This window comes from Rutilus rutilus (genome assembly GCF_951802725.1).
Source record: "Rutilus rutilus genome assembly, chromosome: 5".
NCBI classification, from domain to species: Eukaryota; Metazoa; Chordata; class Actinopteri; order Cypriniformes; family Leuciscidae; genus Rutilus; species Rutilus rutilus.
In genome coordinates this window covers 44,195,525-44,216,978 of record NC_140213.1, presented here as the reverse complement: position 1 = coordinate 44,216,978, position 21,454 = coordinate 44,195,525, and the positions used below count along the sequence as shown (strand labels likewise).

Sequence of the window (21,454 nt, the reverse complement as noted above, 5' to 3'; positions counted from 1 at the left end):
GCGTTCTCTTCTTTGCCGTCACCGCTGTTACGTGCTGTATCCGCCAGATGGCGCACGTCACTATTAGAACTACTCGTGATTCCATGCAAATTGCTGTTTTTAATGTGAATTTGATCAGTTTATACACAAAGACACATGTAAACAGTGTCAATCAGCCTGTATTTACCCCCGTCATTCACAAAATAGAAGCACGCCTCTGAAAGTAAAGCGACAGTTACTTTGGATTTCGAAACAAGCCGGACAGCCAAACAAACACCTGTCTCAGTCGACCTCGATAAAGCCACTTCCTCTTCACCCACATCCTTAACCAGCACATTTTTATTGGTGTCAGAGCAGCAGCTGCGCGCCATCAAAACGACTATTTACATAAGTCCTCCAATACGACAGGTAGATAAGGAATAGAATGAGTTTGAATCATTTAAAGTGTCTCTAATGTTGTTGCCTAAGCACAGCAGAGTTGCTTAATGAGGTCAGTGATGATAAGACCGAGGAGGATGATGATGATGATGGTGGGCGGGCTGAAGGCGTTGCTCATGCCCTCCTCCTCCTCCTGTAGGGCCAGCACACAGAGACAGTGTGTGAACTTGAATACTGACGGGGCTCAGCAGCACCAGTCACACATCATTGCTGTTTTATGAGATTTAAAGTGTTCGCTTAGTTTTGGTGTAGTTGTAGAGGAGCTTCTCTCACTATGTCCAGACGCAAACTCGGCAGCAGACCGCAACACCTGAGCGCGATGCAAGGTAAGCTGGATTCAAGACAACTTCATTCACATTTAAACGACAAAACCCAACATATGCATGGAGAACCGAATATGGATAATGTGGGAGGAGAGAGCATAACCAATAACGAGAAATCAATGTAACGTTAGCCTAATAACTTTTCACGTGGTTTGTGTCTCACTCAGTGCGTGTCCAGAACTTGACATTGGAGTTGAAATGATAACATACCCTCATGTTTTTATTATTTATCATTATTTAAATGTGTTGCTGTTGAAGTGTCGAATCAATCCGTGTTAAATGTCTATATGCTATATACATTTTTTTTTTTAGGTTAAAGTTCCGAGTTGGAGCAATAACATTGCACTTCCTTATTGCATCTTCACGATATCTTTATGTTTTGGTGTCGTCACTCATACCTTAGTGGCTACTTTGTTAATATTTACAATTAGTTTTCATATTTTTTACACACCCTCATTCTCGGATGGTATTATTAATTTTACCTGCTGACAAGTGCGCTTGCTTCACTTCCAATATTTCTGCTGTTGTTGTTGTTGTTGTTGTTGTTTATTGATATTAATAATTGATTGATAAACAGTCGGCGTACTAAGACTTATGAGTGGATATGAAATATTGTTTTGATCATGACAGGATCATCGTTTTGTTTTGTTTTATCTTCTAACTGTGGGCAGCTGTTCGTGCCTCACCTGACCACAAGACTTGAGTCTAGTTTGATGTGTGTGTGTGTGTGTGTGTGTGTTAGCGGAGTCTGATTTGTGAATCGGATCTGTTCAATGAATCGGTTCAACCAATTTATTGACTGACGGGGCTAAAAGGCAAAGTTACTTTAAAAGCCGAATGTCAGAAATATTTTAGTTAACGTACTAAAATGTGTTTTTGTAATGTTGCTATGACATTTTATGAACACTGGTTTTACTTCATTGCCTTTTACTCATATTTATTTATCAATTTAATTTGAGGTAAACGTTTATTTTAGTATTACAGTGAAAGTGATCATTATATTTAGGATTTAAATTACTTTTCTTTATGATCTGAACTGAGACATATGAAATTGTAATGGACTTCCCTAATAATGAAATGAATAAAAATTAAATAAAAAACCGTGATAAACCGTATTACATATGGCTTTACTGATCAAATATCCCCAACGAGATGTCAAAGGCCACGTGAAAACAACCGCTAAACGCGTGAAACGAACTGTTCGAAAGAACCGATTCACTTCAATAAATCGGACTTCCAGTCACTTATTTGTGAGAGAGAGCAGCCGCGCCTTTTGCGTGTCGGCACAAACAACCAGAGCTGTTGAAACAGGAAAGGTGACATTTTTGAGTAACCACAGGTGAAATCCTCCCCTTCCCAGGACTGTCTGTACCTGCATCGGCATGGACAGCCTAGCCCGGGCAGTTGGATCCAGTCCAGGCGCTCTCTCTCTGTCTTTCTCTGTGTGTGTATGTGTGTGTGTGTGTGTGTGTGTGTGTGTGTGTGCGCTAGCCCTTACTGGCGCGCTCTGGAGTCCATGACCACAGCAGCGGCACCCAGGTCAAAGGGCAAGTTCCTCTTACCTCGCCGTCTTTACAGGCAAATTAAATGTGCTCTGAGCAGGATCTGTGTCTGCAGCAAATTCAGTGCGTATAAAAATGAAATCCTCCATAAAAGATGTAGCCTACTAAAATATGGAGATTTGATTCACCCCAGGCGGCCCTGATGCTGACTTGCTTCCGTGTAATGAAATTAAGCAACATTGCAGCCTTAAATGTTGCCTTTATCATTGCAGAGCAGTATTTTGTAGTGTAATGTTTCTATATTCGTAATTCATATTTCAAATGTAAATTTCATCAATTACATTTTTTTGAGTAAATTAGTTTTTATCCTATGTTTATGCAGCTTCTGTGTCACTTTCACAGTGTATGAAGGGGGCAATACATGAAACTTTCAGTTTAGGCACAGATATTCATAAATTCAAAAAAAATTAGGTCATTTAAGTAGCTTTTCTAATCATGCCTTAGGAAAAAGAAAAAAACATTAGTGATGTATATCTTGAGACAAAACAATGGCACTGACGTATTTTAAGATGTCTTTCAGTTAGTTCTGAGACTAGTTTAAGACTTGTCTGTGAAACTGGGGCTAATTTGATTTAAATGTATTTATTTAACCTCTTTACAGCAATAATCAGTGTTTAAATGCACTTTTTGTCGTACACTGTGAAAAATATTATATGATCAATAAGTTATGACAAAGGTTTTTACATTTCTTTAACTCAAAGAAATGGAAAAAAAAACAGCAATTTTCAGCAAGTTATACAAGATTCAACTCAGTTTAATGTAATTTAATTTGAAATGACTTAAACATTCAAGGTGATTGTACTTAATTTAAGGCAGCAACTTTTTTCTTTTTTTTTATACAGTGTATATGCAACATGCCACCGCAGTGTAAAAATGACATTAGATGCGCTAAGGGACAAAATATGAAAGTGACTTTCTCTTTAGACACTTTGAAAAAGTTTGTAAACTAGCCTTTATTTTCAGAGTCTTGGTAGCAAACTCCTGTTTGGCTCATCTTTGACATGGCTTGATTTACAGACTGCATTGCTCATTCGCCCCGGCGGTTATGAGTGGTGTGAAAGACACCTTGTGTATGTCAGCAGACTTGTGAGCATGGCAGGACGACTACAGTGCAAAGAGCCTGATATATCAGCGTGCACTAATGGGCGAATTGCTCAAGCAGGTCGGAGCTGCATCGCTCTACTTCCTGTCACAGCAGCCCTCAGTGGCAGAGACACAGGAAGTGGTCAGTATCTGCTGACCAGACAGAGCCGTGCTGATGCTGACAGTTTAGCAGTACACCGACAAATGCAGAGAACTGAAAGTAGCACATTAGAAGAGAAACGAAGCTGTTGCAAAGCCGCTCAGTTGGGTCATTTCGAGACTTCCAAGGGCTCCTCGCACTGTGCTTAACCCCTGCTTATCGTCGTTCTAAACCCCGCTTGCGATTAGAAGCACCACCTTTTTACCCTGTGGTTATGAAACTGCTCAACTTTTGTGGTGTTGAACCTGTATTGTGGTGCGTGCGTGAAACGAAGCAGTGCGAGAATGTTACAGCAACCCAATCATGTACCTCACATTCACATGCTTTGGACAGTAACAGAAACACCCTGTATTGTGTATATACAGTAGTTTCAGCATTTGAAGGAGAAAAAGATCAAATGGTGACCGAAAGCACACCAACTGGAATAAATAAGTGACCTTTTGACTTGCCTTTATAGTCCGAAAAGTCCATTCAGTGATGGTACGATCCGAAATATATGATATCAGGATGTGAAATGCTACAGCCTTTATATAAACGGGTCGTGTGCCTCTTTCGTCCAATCACTGACATTGACACTGCGAATATGCAAATTAAAAATGTTTACCTAGGGTTTAGGAATGTACAGTGTGAAATGTCATATTGTTATTAGTTTATAAATAACAAGCATTAATTATTAACACCATGTAACATGAAAGGGTTCCTTTAACCCAGGGTTTAGAATGACCCAGGGTTAACTCTTTATAGCACTAAAGCAGGGCTGGACATTCACTTTTTTTTTGTTACTAGCTACATATACTAGATATGTAGGAATGCATAACTTGGACACAGTCACCTCTGATAACAGATCACTCTAAGACATGCATTTTTTTTTGTAAAGCTGCTTTGAAACAATCTGTATTGTGAAAAGTACTATACAAATTATTGAATTGAACAAATACGAATTGAATTGAATTAGCCACTCAGCATTTTCACAGGCCACAATTTTGACATCGATACCATAGGGAAAAACTGCCTTCTTTAATATTATCTCGTAATTTGTCAGCAGGTTTATTAGGCTGCTGTCACTTTAAGACCTGACGCACAGATCTCCATTATACTGTTAAACATGCTTTTTTTTTTTTTTTTTTACATGCGACAATATTTTGTGTGTATTTGACTGTTTAAATGCAACAAGCAGCAAAAAAAAAAAAACTCCATTTAGTACTGAGGCAGCTTTATGTGCATGCACTAAAATTATGCTCAATATGTGCAATCCCACACTGAAATTCAAGCCCTGCAACACCAACAATATTCATCCGGAGAGACTGAAATGAGTGAGTGAGAGGAGGCGGGGTTTGTGTGTCACTCGCTGTTGGGGAGATGAGAGAGAAAGCGCAGCTGGAATCGTGTATTCTGCGGAAAATTAGTATCGGAAGCGTTTCAGATGTTTAAGTATCGATATGTATTGAAAAATCGCTATTTTTGACAACGCTACATTGCACTTAGTTTATCATTTCAGATGCTTTAAAAAAAAAAAAAAGTATATATTATATATAAATTTCAACCTGCCAAAGTGGCTAGTAAGAGTTACATGCCACTGCTGAATTCACCTGCATTTGTCAAGTTGTCGGGTGTTAATGTCAAGCCCTGCACTAAAGAGTGTTTTCACAGCAATGTCGTGTTGTTCCGCTCACAGACGCTCCGGATCCCACAGTCGTCCCTGTCGTCTCCTCGCCGTCGCCCGAGCGGATGCCTCCGCCTGAGGATGGAGGTCGTGACCTGCTGACGTGTGGCCAGTGTGGTCAGGCGTTCCCGCTGGCACACATCCTCACCTTCATCCAGCACAAACAGGGCGGGTGCAGCACAGCCAGAGCCCAGCCTCAGGGCCACACCCCTCCCTCTCCGGCCAATCGCACGCAGGTGGAGGCGGGGTTTGTGGAGCTGCGGCGCGTGACGGGCAGGAGATGGAAGGAAGAGCCAGGTGTGAGGGTGGAGGCCAACCGAGCCGGTGAGTTCTAGCTGCTAATTAGTGTCTTTTTTTTTTTTTTGGTGTAAAACTGTCCCCTCATTTAACAGCCTCGTCCCCAGTCCGGCTCATTAGGCCGCCGTTGCTGTGGCGCTGAGGCCTTGGTGAGTTGGAGAGTTAGAGACGCCGGGTCTAATTGTGTGGAAGGGATAGGTAGTCCTGCGACACACGCGAGCAAACGTACACTTATACACACACCCTAGGGGATGCCGGAAAGACACCTGAGCACACCTGAGCATCTCCTTAGCTCTGTCTCTCAGGTGAAGTGGCCAGGTAAACACCGCACAGTCAGGCCAGCGAACTGCACAACTCCCAGAGCGCAAAGCCCTCATTATCCCTGCGCTGTCAGTCATACAGCTGCTGCTGACCTGGGCTGTTATTCCCACAGTCCCATCCGCTCAATGCACGCTTCAAAATAAACTTAATCTTAAATATAAAGGTCCCAAAAGGTTTTTTTGTTGTTGTTGCAGCGATTTCATAGAAGAAAAAAAACATTTTGGGATTCCCTTTTTTTTTTTTTTTTTTTTTTGTGTGAAGAACGTTTTACTAATCTGAAAAAGAACTGCATGCTTTATCAAAATAAAACCAAAATCGTGATATGACCACGAAAGGCTGCAAGGTAATTAAATAAACATATGCTCTGCGTGTTTCAGAGTGATTCTTTCCCTCGAGCATCTGAACATCACAGTAAATGCAGTTTCCATCAAAATAAAAGTTTTGAAGAATTGAAGACAGCTGAAACGTAAATATTAGTATTGTAATTCTGTAGTTGTTGTGTAAAATTTTATCATTATTATTATATTTTTTTAAAATTTGAGTCTATTACTGTTGTAATATTTCTTATTTAGTTTTTTAGTAATGTAATTTTTTTTGTTGTTGCAATAATTATTATTATTTTATAGCCACAAATTTTTGACCAAATTGTGAAGCACTACAAAAGAAGCACAGAAATATTAATCTCAATCAATTTTTATCCGAAAAATCCCAATTAGATTTTTTTTTTTTTACCCCAATCATTCTCTTCTCTGAAAAACCGTTTCATGGACGTTGAAGTTCTTCATGGAAGCAAAACAGCCAATAAACCTTTAAGATTGTAAAAAAAAAAAAAAACTTTGGGTGAAACATTGAACACTTTCGACTGTTAAACAGGATGTTGGTGTGTGTGTCAGTGTGTGTGTGTGTGTGTGTGTGTGTGTGTGTGTGTGTGTGTGTGTGTGTGTGTGTGTGTGTGTGTGTGTGTGTGTGTGTGTGTGTGTGTGTGCAGTAGTGGGCCGTAGAGGGACTCGTCGGCCTGTGCAGGTGTTGGTGTTTCTCAGTTTGATGCTATTGAACCGTGACCTGAGCCGCTTCCTCATACGGGCAGGATTCTTTCCCCTTACAACATGAGCCAAGCAAACATTATCAGTGTATCATTACAGACCGTTCATAGAGGCAAGCAAATGATCACGCTTGATTGTGATCAACAAAAACGCATGCTTTCGGATCACTCCCTCTTACACATGTTTGCGCTTCCTTCCCTTTCGTGCTCTGCATCCGTCCGTCCACGTTTCTTGATTCTCTGGGGTTCATTCCCTCTCACGTTTTTTAATGTGTGTGTGTGAAAGGTGTATGTTGCTGATAAAGGTGTCAGGGTGAGAGGTGCAAAATATGCTAATGTGTTACTTCCTTTTGGTTCATTATTGAGACTATCAGAGACTGCAGAGATGGGGTCTGATAAAGACTGTTCCAAGCATAAAACTTTTGCTTGAAAGACAGTTCAAAATGAGTGTGTGTTATATGAGAGTGAGTGATAATTTGTTTAAACTGACATGTCAGGGTTGCCAGGTCTGCGTGACACACACAGTCCACTGGAAGAATATACACTGCCATTCAAAAGTTAGTGGTAGGTGAGATTGTTATCACTATTATTATCAATGTTCAAAATTGTTGTTGAACAGCATTTATTTGAATAATTTTTTTTTATTTTGAAACGATGTAAAAGTCTTTACCGTCACACTTTTGATCAACTGAATGAATCCTTGCTGAAGATTACTGCAAATTGCTGAGCGGTGGTAAATGCCACTCCATAACCAAACCATTTGATCTATTTTCCATTTATTTGTAGGTATAGGCATAACATATAATGTAGGTTATCAAAATGACAAGTTTATATGACAGAATATATCAGTACCATCTGTTGATATTAGACTTTTAAATAAAAATATATGTCCATATTGGATATTTGATTGTAAATATTTTTTTTTTTCCATAACACACACACACACATAGTTAATCTTTAAAAACACAAATTATTTAATAACACCGAACAAATGTAATCTTTAGCAAATCTCTAAATAATATACTTTTTCCGTACTGTATTATAATGTTGTGATTCCTATATTCGCTATATATTCAGCATTTAAAACATTCGATTTTAGTTTTTAGTGTTTTAATATTAATTTATTCAAACAAAATAATATAGAATTTTCAAGCTTATCGGTCATTGGTCAGAACATTTTCAAACGTACGCATGTTAAATTATATAAAAAGTGACATCGCCATCTACTGGCCTGGCAGCAGAATGCAGCGGATTTTTAGTACATCGCTGTCGTGGAAACATACCCATAAAAACTAAATATTTGTATCCGTTGTAAATGTGTTATTTAAATTTTTTTACTAAACGAATCTAATTTGTTCCATTTAAATGCAACTACAAATCTATCGGTGACGGAGTTTAAAAGTAGCTCAACTCTTGGCACCTCTTGAACCCCAGAAGGATACATTTTTGTTCTGCTTGGATGAGGGCGTTTTGTATGCACGTCGTATTTGCGCTTTCATTTTGACTCATCCAATGAAAAATCAGTTAACCCACAAACCATTCAGACCGGGGTGTGTGTGTGTGTGTGTGCTTATATGTGGGTGTAAAAGAGTGACATAGAGAGATTTTGGGAGAGGAATGGATTATTGAATTAGTTTAGACAATGTATCAATAGTCGTATTTTTATTTCCTCCAGCCCTCTCTTTGCTCTTCATTTCAACTGTCCTTTTATTCTCTCTCTCTCTCTCTCTTTCTCTCTCTTTTTCTCTCTCTCTGTTCCCTAGAGAGAGAAGATTCTGCCTGCTGCTCGTTAGCGCTCTCAGCCAATCTGCATTTTTAATTAGCGGTTATTGCTTCTGCTTAATATGCAATTGCTACCCTGGGCCAAATGGGAATCCTTACAAAAAGAGTGAGGGGAAAGAATGAAAGAAAGGGAGAGGGAAGAGAGAGAGAGAGAGACAGGCTGGGTATTGTGTTTCACTCCAAGACCCCGAGACAAAAGCCCCTCCACCCGTCCTCGCACCCTCCACCCGAGGGAGAGATTTGGAGGCAGAAGGGGTGTGTGTGTGTGTGTGTGTGTGTGTGTGTGTGAAGGTGCAGTCACAGGGGCGATGATTTTTCTCTTGTTTTTCGTGACCTGTGCAGCTATTTCTTTTTTGTTCTTAAATTAAACACGTTTCCTCCGTCTGTTTTACCCTCAGAGATCTGCCTCTTGCTTTTTGACTCTCGTTCTTCTCCAGGCACAGAGCACGAGAGAAGAGAAGAGAATAGGAGAGGCTCTTTTTAATCTTCTTCTTTTGCCCCCTCCCAATAAAATGCAGAAGGATTTTGACTTGAGGAGATGTAAAAGAGGCTTATAGCGCGCTGCTTTGAACCCTTTGTAAGAGAATGGGGGGAAAAAATGAAATGAATTTTCCTCTCAGTTTTTGGGATCCTCTTTGCAGACGGGCCCCATTTATCAAGGAGGCTGAGTCAGGACTCATTTGCATAAAACCTTCGTTTGCTCCGTTCCGCTAATTAGCAATTTGCAGCTTAATTGGCGAGCGGCTCTCTGAAATAGAGACAAAGCTAACCACGTTTAAAAATACCAGCAGAGCCGCCGAAGGAGCCCATCCGTGGTCGTTCTCTCCTGTGAACACACATTTAATCAGGAGAGCCTTTCTGACATTACCAGCTCATTATTGCTCTGACACCTGCAGGGGTTTGTGACACACAGTTCTTCTAACCGAAAGAAAATGTGCCTGAAAAATACGTGTTCTCTTGAGGGGATACAGTAAAACAGTGTTCAATGCTTGGATTATTTTAGCAAGGCGCAGACATGATGGGTGATTAGCACCAAAACGTGAACAGATCACATTTCACTCCAAGATCAGAAGGGAATATTTGGTTACACTTCATTTTAAGGTGTCATTGCTACAGTGTACTTATACATTTAAGTACTGAGTAATATTAAGCAACTACATGTACTTACTATAGGATTAGGGTAGGGTTAGGGTTTGGTTGTGGGTTAGTTGCATGTAATTATGCACAACTTACTGTTATTACTATGGTTAGTACATGTAACATATGTAACAAGGACACTGTAAAGTGTTACCAAATATTCTGACAATATTTTCATGAAAGGAATGTTTTCCTTCTAAGGTTTTTTGACAGAAAAACAAATGCATCCATGATGTATAAATGCAATTTAAATAATATATGATAAAATATATTATTCCACTTATACCATTATATTACTGTAATGACAACTTGGAAGGAACGGCATGAAAATATCACAATGCAAAATTTCTGCATTTGGATTTTGGGGTTCAATATGATGATCATGTTCTTGCCCTGCACAGGAATACATGAATAACTTACTACTTTTGCCAAAATGTACAGTATACAACCAGATTTCTCTTGTTTTTGTTATTTTTAAAGGACTGGTGAAAATTGATGATGTTTTCACACAAAATCTGATAACCTAAACCACATAATCTCTTAGATCAAGGCATGCAATGTATTTAGGTCATGTGATAGCATTGTTGCTGATTGAAACATTTATTGTTGCATTCAGCATACTGTTACATTTGATTTAATATTATTTTTTTAACAATGTGTAATATGACATAAGAACAGTATGTTAGCATTCTTTTCTAAACATAGGACTGTACCTGCCCCGTTTTCATAAGTATTTGTGGTTTTACCTGTTTTGTTCTGTTTTCTGTAAATGACCAAGTTCGCCTGCAGCCTTTCCTCTCTGCCGTTTCATTTTCAATGCGTCATGATAGACATCTTTCCAGTTCACTCAGCATAATTAGTCAGATATGTACAACACGAGAAAGGCTGTGTTTGTTTGCACATTTAGTGTAGGCATTCACACAACCTAGAAATGAAGATTCAGTTAATGGACCTCATCAGTTGGCTGTTGCATATATATGCATGTTATGGACCATTTATTGATTCCAGAACTAAATCAAGCAGTTAATTGTTATTATTTTGAAACTAGACATGACCAGGTTGTATATACGAGATGCCGAATTGGACGTTGAAGTCTCACTTATTCATATTTATTGAAAGGGGAAGAGAAACCGGTTTGTGATTTGTGTAACGACAACAACAACCTCAACAACATTTATTTATAATGCACATTTAAACACAATATAGATTGATCCAAAGTGCTGTACATAGTACAAAGCAGGTCTACACTATTAAAAAAAAGAATTGAGTGTAAAACATATTTCAATAGAATGATATTAGACGACATTTTTATTCAGAAAATATATGAATGGATGTTTCTCCTGGAATAATTGTAGAATTTGACAAATGTTAAATTGAAAGATTCTATGTAAATGTTATTATTACTGTTGTTACTATTGGTATATCTGTCTGATTTTGTATATTGATTGTTTTATAAGATTGATTGTTTTATGGCATTAAATAATAAATAAATAAATAAATAAATATGGACCATTTATTAGTCAAACAAGTTTGGTTTTCTCTCCTGAATGTACTGCTATTTTAAAAAAATGCCATTTGTCAGGGTGTTTTTGAGTGATTTTAGGTGTTTGTTTGACTGATAAATTAATTATCTCTCTCTCTCTTTCTTTCCTAAACAGAAGAGCCCTCCATTTTCACCTGCCAGGTATGTCAGTGTGTGTTCTCCAGCGCATGGACTCTCCTCCAGCACGCTCAGAACGCACATTCTCTCAGCATCTACCAGGTGGAGGACGACACCATCGCGCACGCGTCTAAACCGCCGGCCACGATGGATCCGCGACACCTGGGCGCCGCTCTGGCCTCTGCGTTCCAGCCGTCCTCCGTGAGATCCGCTCGCTCTCACAAACCTCACATCTCCATCCCTGCGCCGCGCGATCTCCAGAGCCTGAACTTCTCCATGTGTTTACAGCGCCTGGCGGAGGTGAGCTGTAACAGCGGCGGAGTGGTGCCGTCTCCATCCCCGTCTCCTCCGGCCGCTTCACCTTTTCCCCTGTCCTCTCCTCCACTTCACACAGGCTTCTCCTGCCAGCTGTGCGGCCAGGGCTTTCAGTCTCTGCGCAGCCTGTCCGCGCACCGGCGCACTCACGCCTGCGACAGACCGTATCACTGCGGTGTGTGTCAGCTCACGTTCTCTCAGAGCGGCGAACTTGCACGACACATGAGAAGCCACCGTCGTTCTGCCGCCGGACCGGAAACATCTGATCCCGGCCCTGCCAGTGCGGATGAGGACAGAAAGCTTTCTGGACTGGGAGATAACGATATTTCCGGTGGTCATAACGCCAGCTTGGAGGCTGGAAAGCATCCAGGAGGAACCAGCCTGATCTTGATATCTTCTCAGTCCAGGGGTGCGGATCGCAATCTGCTGCGGTACTACCAGCCTCTGAGAGAAGCTGAAGAAGAGGGTCAAGGTGAACCTCATACGGCTTCTCCCTATGGCAGCCCCTCGGAGGGCTCTCTGGAGAGCGGAGATACAGGTGGAAGCGGAGAGAGCGGGATCGCCAGCGGGAACTGCACACCGAAGCGCCCGGAACGGGAGGATCGTCCTCAAGGCGAATGGGAGCAAGAGGTGGAGGCCGTGGAGATAGTCACGGACTGGCAGCGGGAGAACGAAAGGAGGCAGGTCACCAGCGGAGGGGGCAAGAAGAAAAAAGAAGAGGCGTGCGAATTCTGCGGAAAGTGTTTCCGTAACAGCAGCAACCTCACGGTTCACCGGCGCAGCCACACGGGGGAAAGGCCGTACCGCTGCGGACTCTGTAGCTACGCCTGCGCTCAGAGCAGCAAACTCACACGCCACATGAAAACACACGGTGCCCGCGGGACACGCGCTCCCTTTCAGTGTCAGCTTTGCTCTGTCCCGTTCACCGTCTATGCCACGCTGGAGAAACACCTCAAGAAGGTCCACGGACTCACTCACGCCAGCGCAGGAGCCTACAGCCAGGGCTCGCTTGCCGATTACAACGGCCTCAACATCAAAATGGAGGACGATAAATCAGGAGCTCCAATCACAGCGCTCACAGAATCTAATGTGGACCTATCAGAGCAGCTGAAAGAGGAGGACGCTGAAATGAGGGTGAGCGTTGATGTGCCCCCTTCTTCTGAAGAAACTGGTTGTACTGCGGCTCTGGGTGAAACCGCAGTATAAAAACAGCAACGTGACACTCTGATAATGACCAAAACCACCATCTTTTACCCACAACTCAGTATGCCCATCTTATCAAAAAACCAAGAAGACCTTACCCGCCTTCACCTCAAGTCACTCCAGGGAGGGAAGCTGGTACTGACCGAGACTTGATAGATTCTCATATCAGTACAAGTGCCTACTGTTCAATCCTGACTTGCAATAGACTCCTTAGTCCCAGCCACCGTCGTACAAGGCACTTCGAAACCCAGAACGTGAACGTTTGAACGTATACGGAGATGGTTACAAACCATTTGAGCCTTTTGTTGAGCCCGAAAGACAATCAGACAGGAAGGCCTGCAGGTGATCTGTCAATGTGATTTTCAATCCTGGACACTGTTGTAGCACTCTATCACAGAGCCTTAAAGGTTCATGGTTCATAGAAATCTGTGCGTGATAACAAAAAAAAAGAAAAGGGAATGGATGTCCAATCCTGCTTCAGGAGGGCTTCTGTCCTGCAGAGCTTAATTAAACACACCTGAAATAAGCTCATCAAAGTCTTCAGGACCTTTCAGGCTGGATCTCTTCAGGAATCGTCCGTCCAGGAGCAGGATTGGACTCTACATCAGTGTAGTAAGAGTAAAACTTGCACAGATGAATTTGAGCTTGTGTTTTCCCAACTATCTGACAGGGTTGTTTCCTTATTTTGATACTGTATATTCAACAGGACTGATTGGGTCTGTGGCAATACATGTTCACTGTCACATATCACTGTTAAAGAGCATTTGTTTGCCATTTAGTTCATTTTGAATGTCAGAATTGTGTATATGTCTATTTTGCAACTTATTCCACAAAAATGTATAACATTTTTTTTTTCTACTGCACAACAAATTAATTTTCGTTGTATTTTGTGAGCCTGTTTAGCCTGTTCGCAGACATTTGTTTTACTGCCCGAGCACATAGAAATACTATGAAAAGTTTTGTTAATGTTTTATTTTTGTCAATTGTGTTTTGTGGAATGAAAAGCCTTGGTTTCTGGATAGGGAACAGCGCTGTTGAATGGTGAACCCACTGAGAGAGCACTTGTGTTTGTTTGTGTATATGTGAGAGAGAGTTAGAGACCAGATATATGATAAATCTATACAGGGAAAGTCTGCTTTGTTACGTTTTTTTTATTTTTTTATGAATATCAATGTCAGGGATCTGTTATGTTACACTTTATGTTCGCGTGGTAACAAATATGGTGGAATATGTCATTAAATGGAATTTAAAAAAGCATTTTTTTTTTTTTTGTATTGATAAGCAAATGTGAAAATAGTTGGACATCCAGTTGTGTCCGTTTCTTCAGGGAGCAGCGAAAACAAAGCTCTTTTTGTCCTCTGAATAATTTCTGTTGATTGAAATGTCATGTCTTATATGTGATTTCTCCCAGAAATCCCTGTGTGGCTACACCACTTTGTCTATTTTGTATTTCTATGGCTATTTGTACCATAATTAAAAGACTGAGGTAAAGTCAGAGGGTGTGTGTGTGTTTGAGTATGTGAAAACCAGAAAGTGTGACGGCAAGTCGAACCTGTCGCTACATGTCTCAGATCACATCACAAATACAGCAGTATTTGCACAGATGAGCCACTCTCCTCTAACGGCTATCGTTGTCGAGTCATAGTCCGCTAGTAGTACAGTCATATCTGACTAAACCACTGGGTCATTCAGGTTGGCCTTCAAGGAACAGGGTTTGATGGAAAACATTAGATCAGATCAGGTCAGGTTGATTACTCGTCTAAGAAAGTGTGATTGTACATCTGGAGAGAGAAAGACAAAGCCGGGAAGGAGTTCTCGGATTGAAATGGGTGGGGGAGCAGAGTCATCTTAACAGCTCTTTTCTTTTGTAACAAAACCTTCACGCCGGTATCTCTGGCCCCTCTAATGAGTGGGACGCTCTATGATCCCTATAGCTTATTAACAAGCAACCTTTTTAATGAGCTTTCAGCCTGGGCTGGGGGAGGTTGGATTGAAGGGACCATATGTAGCTCTCACCCCATCTCCAATTATCGCCGTTTCGGGGAACGAGAGAAAGATAGAGAGGCGTAAGGGAGGGCTCTAATGCGTCATTTATGACTGGTAGTTCAGAAGAAATTTCTGATTCTCTGAATCACAGGTGATTGCCCTGGGACCTGACATCGCTTCTCCTCTATCAAAACCTTATACACCCACCTCAGCCGCGCACCATTTGGTGGCGCACGGTCCCAATTGCATAATGTAACACGAGCTTCTGCGAGCTAAGATGGCCTCTGGCTGATGAAAACATTCCCAGGTGCCCTTTGTCTCTTTTGGCCGCCTCTCTGCACCTTTTCTCTGCACACAGGACTGGCCTGTGTTTATCTTCACCGACCAATCACGACGTCCCGTTCCTATCAGGGTGTGGTGACGGGTAACTGACCGTTCAGACGCACGTGGACTTTGAGGTGTGTTTTGAGTTTGAGCACAGACCACAATAACTAGCACTGTTTCCGGGTGAAAAGAGAGAAAGTTTGTGGTTTGGGGGTTTCAAGAAACTCTCAGGGGTGGGAGTTGTCTGAATTGATTTATTCATAACCATGTTTATTCATTTACCTTATGTCTTCACAATGCTCTCAAGACGTCCTTAATGGGAGATTAAGCCAAGGACCCCTTTGGATAGAGAGACAGAGAAGGGACGCCCCGGTGGTATAAAGCAGATCTTTCTGTCTTAGCACCATAAGACAGCACCATATTCATATTTACATATTGTGTTAAATTGTTAAATTTCATATGCATTAAAATAATAATGTGTTTTTCATAATTTTTTATGTTTTATTATTTATAAATATTTTTAGATTTGGGTTATGAGGATTACATTGCATATGCATAAACATAATAGGCTACGTTTTATTCATATTGATTTATCACCTGTAATGATTAGGGTAATTTATTTAATTATTTTATTTTTTCATAAATTTGCATTATAATTTATAAATGTTTTACATGTGTTGTGATGTTTAAACCATATTCATTCAAATAATATTTTTGTATCTACTGATTTATTATGGGTTAGTATGGGTACATGTATTTTATTTTATTTTATTTTATTTTATTTTATTGAATTATTTTATATTATATGTATAAATTATAAAAAAATATTTATAATTATAATGTTTAATTATATTATTATATTTAATTGTGTTATAATGATTACACTGCAGTATTAAATATTTATTATTTAATTTTTCATCTTTTAAAATGATTATTAACAATTTAATGTAAAAATGCAATGTAGGAGAAACAACATTTAGCTGAATTTTTAAACCTCAATAATGCATTTTTAGCACTTACTGTAATGGTTTTCCACAAATATTTGTTTCAGAATAAACAATATTTCGCAGGCCCTCTGCAGTAACGCAGCAAACTCTCTAGAGGTCATGGACTTCCGCTGTAACTGCTGCTGAAATCGCTTTCTCTCATTGCAAGATCAAAACATGCAATACCAGTTCTCATGAAACCTGATGTGAATAGTAAGACGGTTGGTGATCGTCAGACTGGTGGTAGATCATATCACATATAGCCTACATTTATTAAATCGCCGCATATCACTGCATTATAAGGGTTGTGCTAAATCGCATTTAAAGGGATAGTTCACTCAAAAATGAAAATTCTGTCCTCATTTACTCACCCTTAAGTTGTTCCAAACCTGTATGAGTTTCTTCTTCTGAAACACCTTATTCTTGCCTTCCATGGGAAAAAATACTATGGCAGTCAGTGGGGTCCATCAACCATTTGGTTACTGACATTCGTCAAAATGTCTTCTTTTGTGTTCAGCAGAAGAAAGAAACTCACTTTCATGTTTGAAACAACTTGAGGGAGAGTAAATGATTAAAATTTTCGGGTGAGCTAGCTATTCCTTAAATGTGGATTAGCCTTCTGACGGAGGTCTACTTTCGGCCAAGCTTAATAAATATAAAAAATATGATATAGAGACCTATTGTTTTATATTTTAAAAACCTGTTAATTACATTTTATGAAGAAGTGCCACTGAATTCCTCGTCTTTCTTCCCACAGGACAATTTCTGGTGTGACAGAATCAATGAGATGGAGGGAATGAGCAAATGAAGGTTGTGAATGGGATAAACCACAGAAAGGCTCTCAAGTGTTTTTTGAGAGGGTTGTTACCCAACCCTTCATCCAATATCCTCCTCCTCCTCCTCCTCCTCCTCCTCCTTGTGGTAACGTCCCTCCTTTCCTCCGCAAGGACCACAGAGAGAAACCTGAACCCTAAAATTACCCCCTGCCTCAGTGATGTTGTAGTGGCCTTGCGTGTGAGAGGAAGACAACAGTCCAGCTGTCCGCTAATACTGTGCTGGATGGAGGGAGCGGCCACAAATAAGGGTTAAAACATGACCATCTCACCACAAAGAACAAGCTGATAATCCTGTTACCGATGCTCCAGGATGGTCACATTCCCAGCGGCTGTGGTGGAAGAGGTTTGGAATTTCATATTTTCATTTCAATGTGATCATTCCAAACCAAATCCAATCATCAGTTATATTTCTTCCAAAAAATAAATTCACGTAGAACGGAATAAATATATTTCCAAACTTTTTCGCTCGCAAAACTTTCACGTTCACAAAAGCATAAACATATTTTTTTTCCCATCACTTTAGTACGGAGCCCCTAAACTTTGGGATATGGTGGTAGAAAAAATATGAGATGAGAGAAACCATATATTTTAGAACTTTTGCATTCCCCGAGAAACTCTACCTTCGCTCACCCAACATTTGAGTTCCCCTCAGAAACGTTTGCGTTCGCTCGCCAACTTTAGAGTTTTGCGAGTGAACGTAAAGTCTTTCCGGTGAAAGCAAAGCATTGAAATATATATTTTTCTCCCATCTTCTATTTGTTTCCATCAGCTTGTCCCTTTAAGGGCTCCGTAATGCAGCTGCTTTGATCAGTTTGAAGAAAATTGATTTTAAAGGAACAGTTCAACTAAAAATGAAACCACTAGCTGTCATTATTTACTTTTCTATTTTCAGGAGGAAATATTTTTTGTTGGAAAACATAACGTAGAGATCAAACCTACATTAAACCTGGTGAAATGAACATTAAATCTGAACTTGAAGTCACAGAATTGTAATATTTGGGTGAACCAATAATGACTGACTGATATAATATATGATTCAAAATGAATTTATTTGAAGCTATTTTTTGCTCCAGTCTTCAGTGTCACATGATCCTTCAGAAACCGTAGTAGGCTATGCTGATTTTCTGCTCAAGAAACATTTTTATTATCAATGTTGAAAAAAGTTGAGCTGCTTAAAATTTTTTGACAGAAATCTCTTTATTGTCACTTTTTTAATCAATTTATGGCAAGTATAAGTGTTATTTTTATTATTTTTTACTTTTGAAAGGTAAATTAGTTAGGCTATATAGAGAAACTGACTATATAAACTGTGGTAAGACTTTACATCGTTCTAGCCTTGGAACAAATGTGACACAAATTAGGTGAAAGAAAATCTGCTTTCACAGATACACACACACACACACACAGAGAGACAAGCGTTCTATGCCTCTCCTTCATAACCTCTCAAACGATCTGCATGTGATACTGAGAAACGGGGGGGGGAATCACACAGCACCTGGTGACCTTTACTCTCACACATTGAGCAAGAAACAGGTCAAAACAGCCGCCTGACGCCGGACAGACAGACTGGTTAGCCTTTACTCCAGAGCAGAGCTCACAGGTCTCATTGTCATGTCCACAATACTGTGACCTGCCCTGAGGGATCAACCCATACTTATGACTTAACTGACTTGTCCTTCGCCCCCCAGAAAATTACACCTTTTTCGGTGTCTTCAAGGAGCGTCTGCTAGGAAAGGAGAGTAAATGTAAAGTGTTTCTATTCATTTGAGTGCGTTGCGTGACTGAATAGCATTTGGACATCAGTTCTTTCTACATATGCATGTGTTTAAATAGCGAGAGTGCAATAGGGAGACACAAATATAAAGAGTAAATACTGATAGCAAGCGACGTATTGAGGCAGGATAGTTAAATAGCGAGATATAGAGTAATTGTCTTTCTGTTCTTGACCTCCTGACCTTTTTTCATGCATCCTTCCATCGGGCACCACTGCGGTGCCTGGGAACGACTGGTGTTAATTGATGCCTGTGAGCAGATAGACTCTGGGTTTGGGTCGTGGGAGCAGTAGGGGTCGTGGACGTGCCGGGAGTGTAATAATGTTCTGGGCGGGTCAGCAACCTTTGTCGTTACCACATAATCCTCTCGAACTGAAAGACCATATGTAGCTCACAGAACATATATGCATCAATAACACCAGTTACTCGCGAGCGCTTGTTCACATCCGTCTCATTATGACGGTGTTTGTTTAGCCCCTGTAAGCTTGTCTGAATGTCTTTAGCAAGGCGCGGGCAGCCAGTGAAACCAAGGCAAAGTACTGTTTCGAGGTCAGATGATTTGATTGGTACAAATGGATTTATTTCCACTATGTTTAGCTTCAAATTAACCTATTTAGTATCACTGCTTACTTTTGTGAACAAACCTTAGTTTGAGTTTCCACTTCATATTAAGTGTCTTGATGTACTAGAATTGACATCATTTGATGTAATGCACTTATTTTGTACATGCATGTTTTTAGATTGTACATATATATATATATATTTAAAACTGCATGTAATTACACTGTTGATTCTTCCCATACCCCTTAACCCCCCCTTAATCTACCCATACCACCAAACCTGTGCTAACCGCATCCCACCTCAATAGCAGCAAAAGTGTTTTGTATGGAAGCTTGTTTCCACCACTGAATATTTTTTTCTCAGAATTGTGGAATATAAACTCGCAACTGCATGAAAAAGTCAGAATTGTGAGACATAAACTCGTAATTGTGAGGGGAAAAAGTCATAATTGCGAGATATAAACTCGTAATTGTGAGGAAAAAGTCATAATTGAGAGATATAAACTTGCAATTGTTAGAAAAAAATAATAATTGCGGGATATAAACTCTTAATTGCGAAGAAAAAAGTACAAATTGCAAAATTTAAACTTGTAGTTGCAGGAAAAAGTCAGAATTGCAAGATATAAACTTGTACTTGCGAGAAAGAAGTCACAATTGCGAGATATAATATAAGTTGTAATTGCGAGAAAAAAGTTAGAATTGTGAGATTTAAACTCGTAATTATAAGGGCAAAAAGTAATAATTGCGGGATATAAACTCTTAATTGCGAAGAAAAAAGTAATAATTGCAAGATATAAACTTGTAGTTGCAGGAAAAAGTCAGAATTGCAAGATATAAATTTGTAATTGTCAGAAAAAAAGTCAGAATTGCGAGATAAAAACTCGTATTTGCGAGAGAAAAGTAAAAATTGCGAGATACAAATTAGTAAATGCGAGAAAAAAAGTCATAATTGCAAGATATAAACTCGTAATTGCGAGAAAGAAGTCATAATTGCGAGGTATAAACTTATAATTGCGAAGAAAAAAGTAATAATTGCAAGATATAAACTTGTAATTGTCAGAAAAAAGAATTGCGAGATAAAACCTCATATTTGCAAGAAAAGAGTAAAAATTGCGAGATATAAATTAGTAATTGCGAGAAAAAAGTTATAACTGCAACATATAAACTCATAATTGCGAGAAAAAAAGTCATAATTGCGAGATATAAACTTGTAATTGCGAGAAAAAAGTTAGAATTGTGAGATTTAAACTCGTAATTGTAAGGGCAAAAAGTCAGAATTGCGGGATATAAACTCGCAAAAGTCACAGCTGCAAGATATAGTCTATAAACTCATAATTGTAAGGGGGGAAAAGTCAGAATTGTGAGATGAATTTTTGTTTTGTTTTTGGGCGCAAGTACTTGTGTTGTTGTGTGACTGAGATCAGTTTCTAAAATATGATGTCCCACAATCCTGTGTGGTTTGACTGTTGGTGGAATGAATAAATGGCATCTGACCGAGCAGCTACATGAAATGAATAGGCTTTCATTTTATTTAATTTATGACTTCATTTCTATCTATAAATAAGCATTGTAATCATCAAATATTTTCTTAGTTATCTCTAAGGCTCGCTTGAATGACAGGCATTTGCCTTCGGTTTCAGACATGCCACTGTCTGGTCAAAACTCGTTATAGGGAAGTAGGCCTATCATTAAACGTCATGATAGACACAAAAATTGTCGACTGTAAAACAATTTTAACATCAAATGAAACAAAAGGGTAAAAATAAATAGATACACATTTATTATTATCACTTCCTTTAAAAATAAACACTTCCTTTAACACTTCCTTTCTAATTTAATCTTATGCAATAATGTATGACTCTGCAGTTGTGCTTTTTTAAATAGAAAAGGTACGGAGGTCGTTAGGTAATTAGGCTATTAAAACATAGCTGGGAAGAATTTGGGTTTAACGTGTTTATTCTGGATACTATAGGAATAACTGAGGTAGTGACATCGCAGTGCCATCTAGTGGTGAATGTGTTATTT

At 39.6% G+C, this 21,454-nt stretch overlaps 1 protein-coding gene across 1 annotated transcript; it reads left to right on the top strand.

The window, feature by feature from the left end:
* Positions 1–329: 329 nt before the first annotated feature.
* Positions 330–14,460, top strand: znf296 (zinc finger protein 296). Its single transcript, XM_084408825.1, has 3 exons — positions 330–743; positions 5,221–5,532; positions 11,446–14,460. The coding sequence occupies exons 1-3, from the start codon at positions 692–694 to the stop codon at positions 12,966–12,968; spliced, it is 1,887 nt and encodes a 628-aa protein (XP_084264951.1). The 5' UTR covers positions 330–691; the 3' UTR covers positions 12,969–14,460.
* Positions 14,461–21,454: the final 6,994 nt, after the last annotated feature.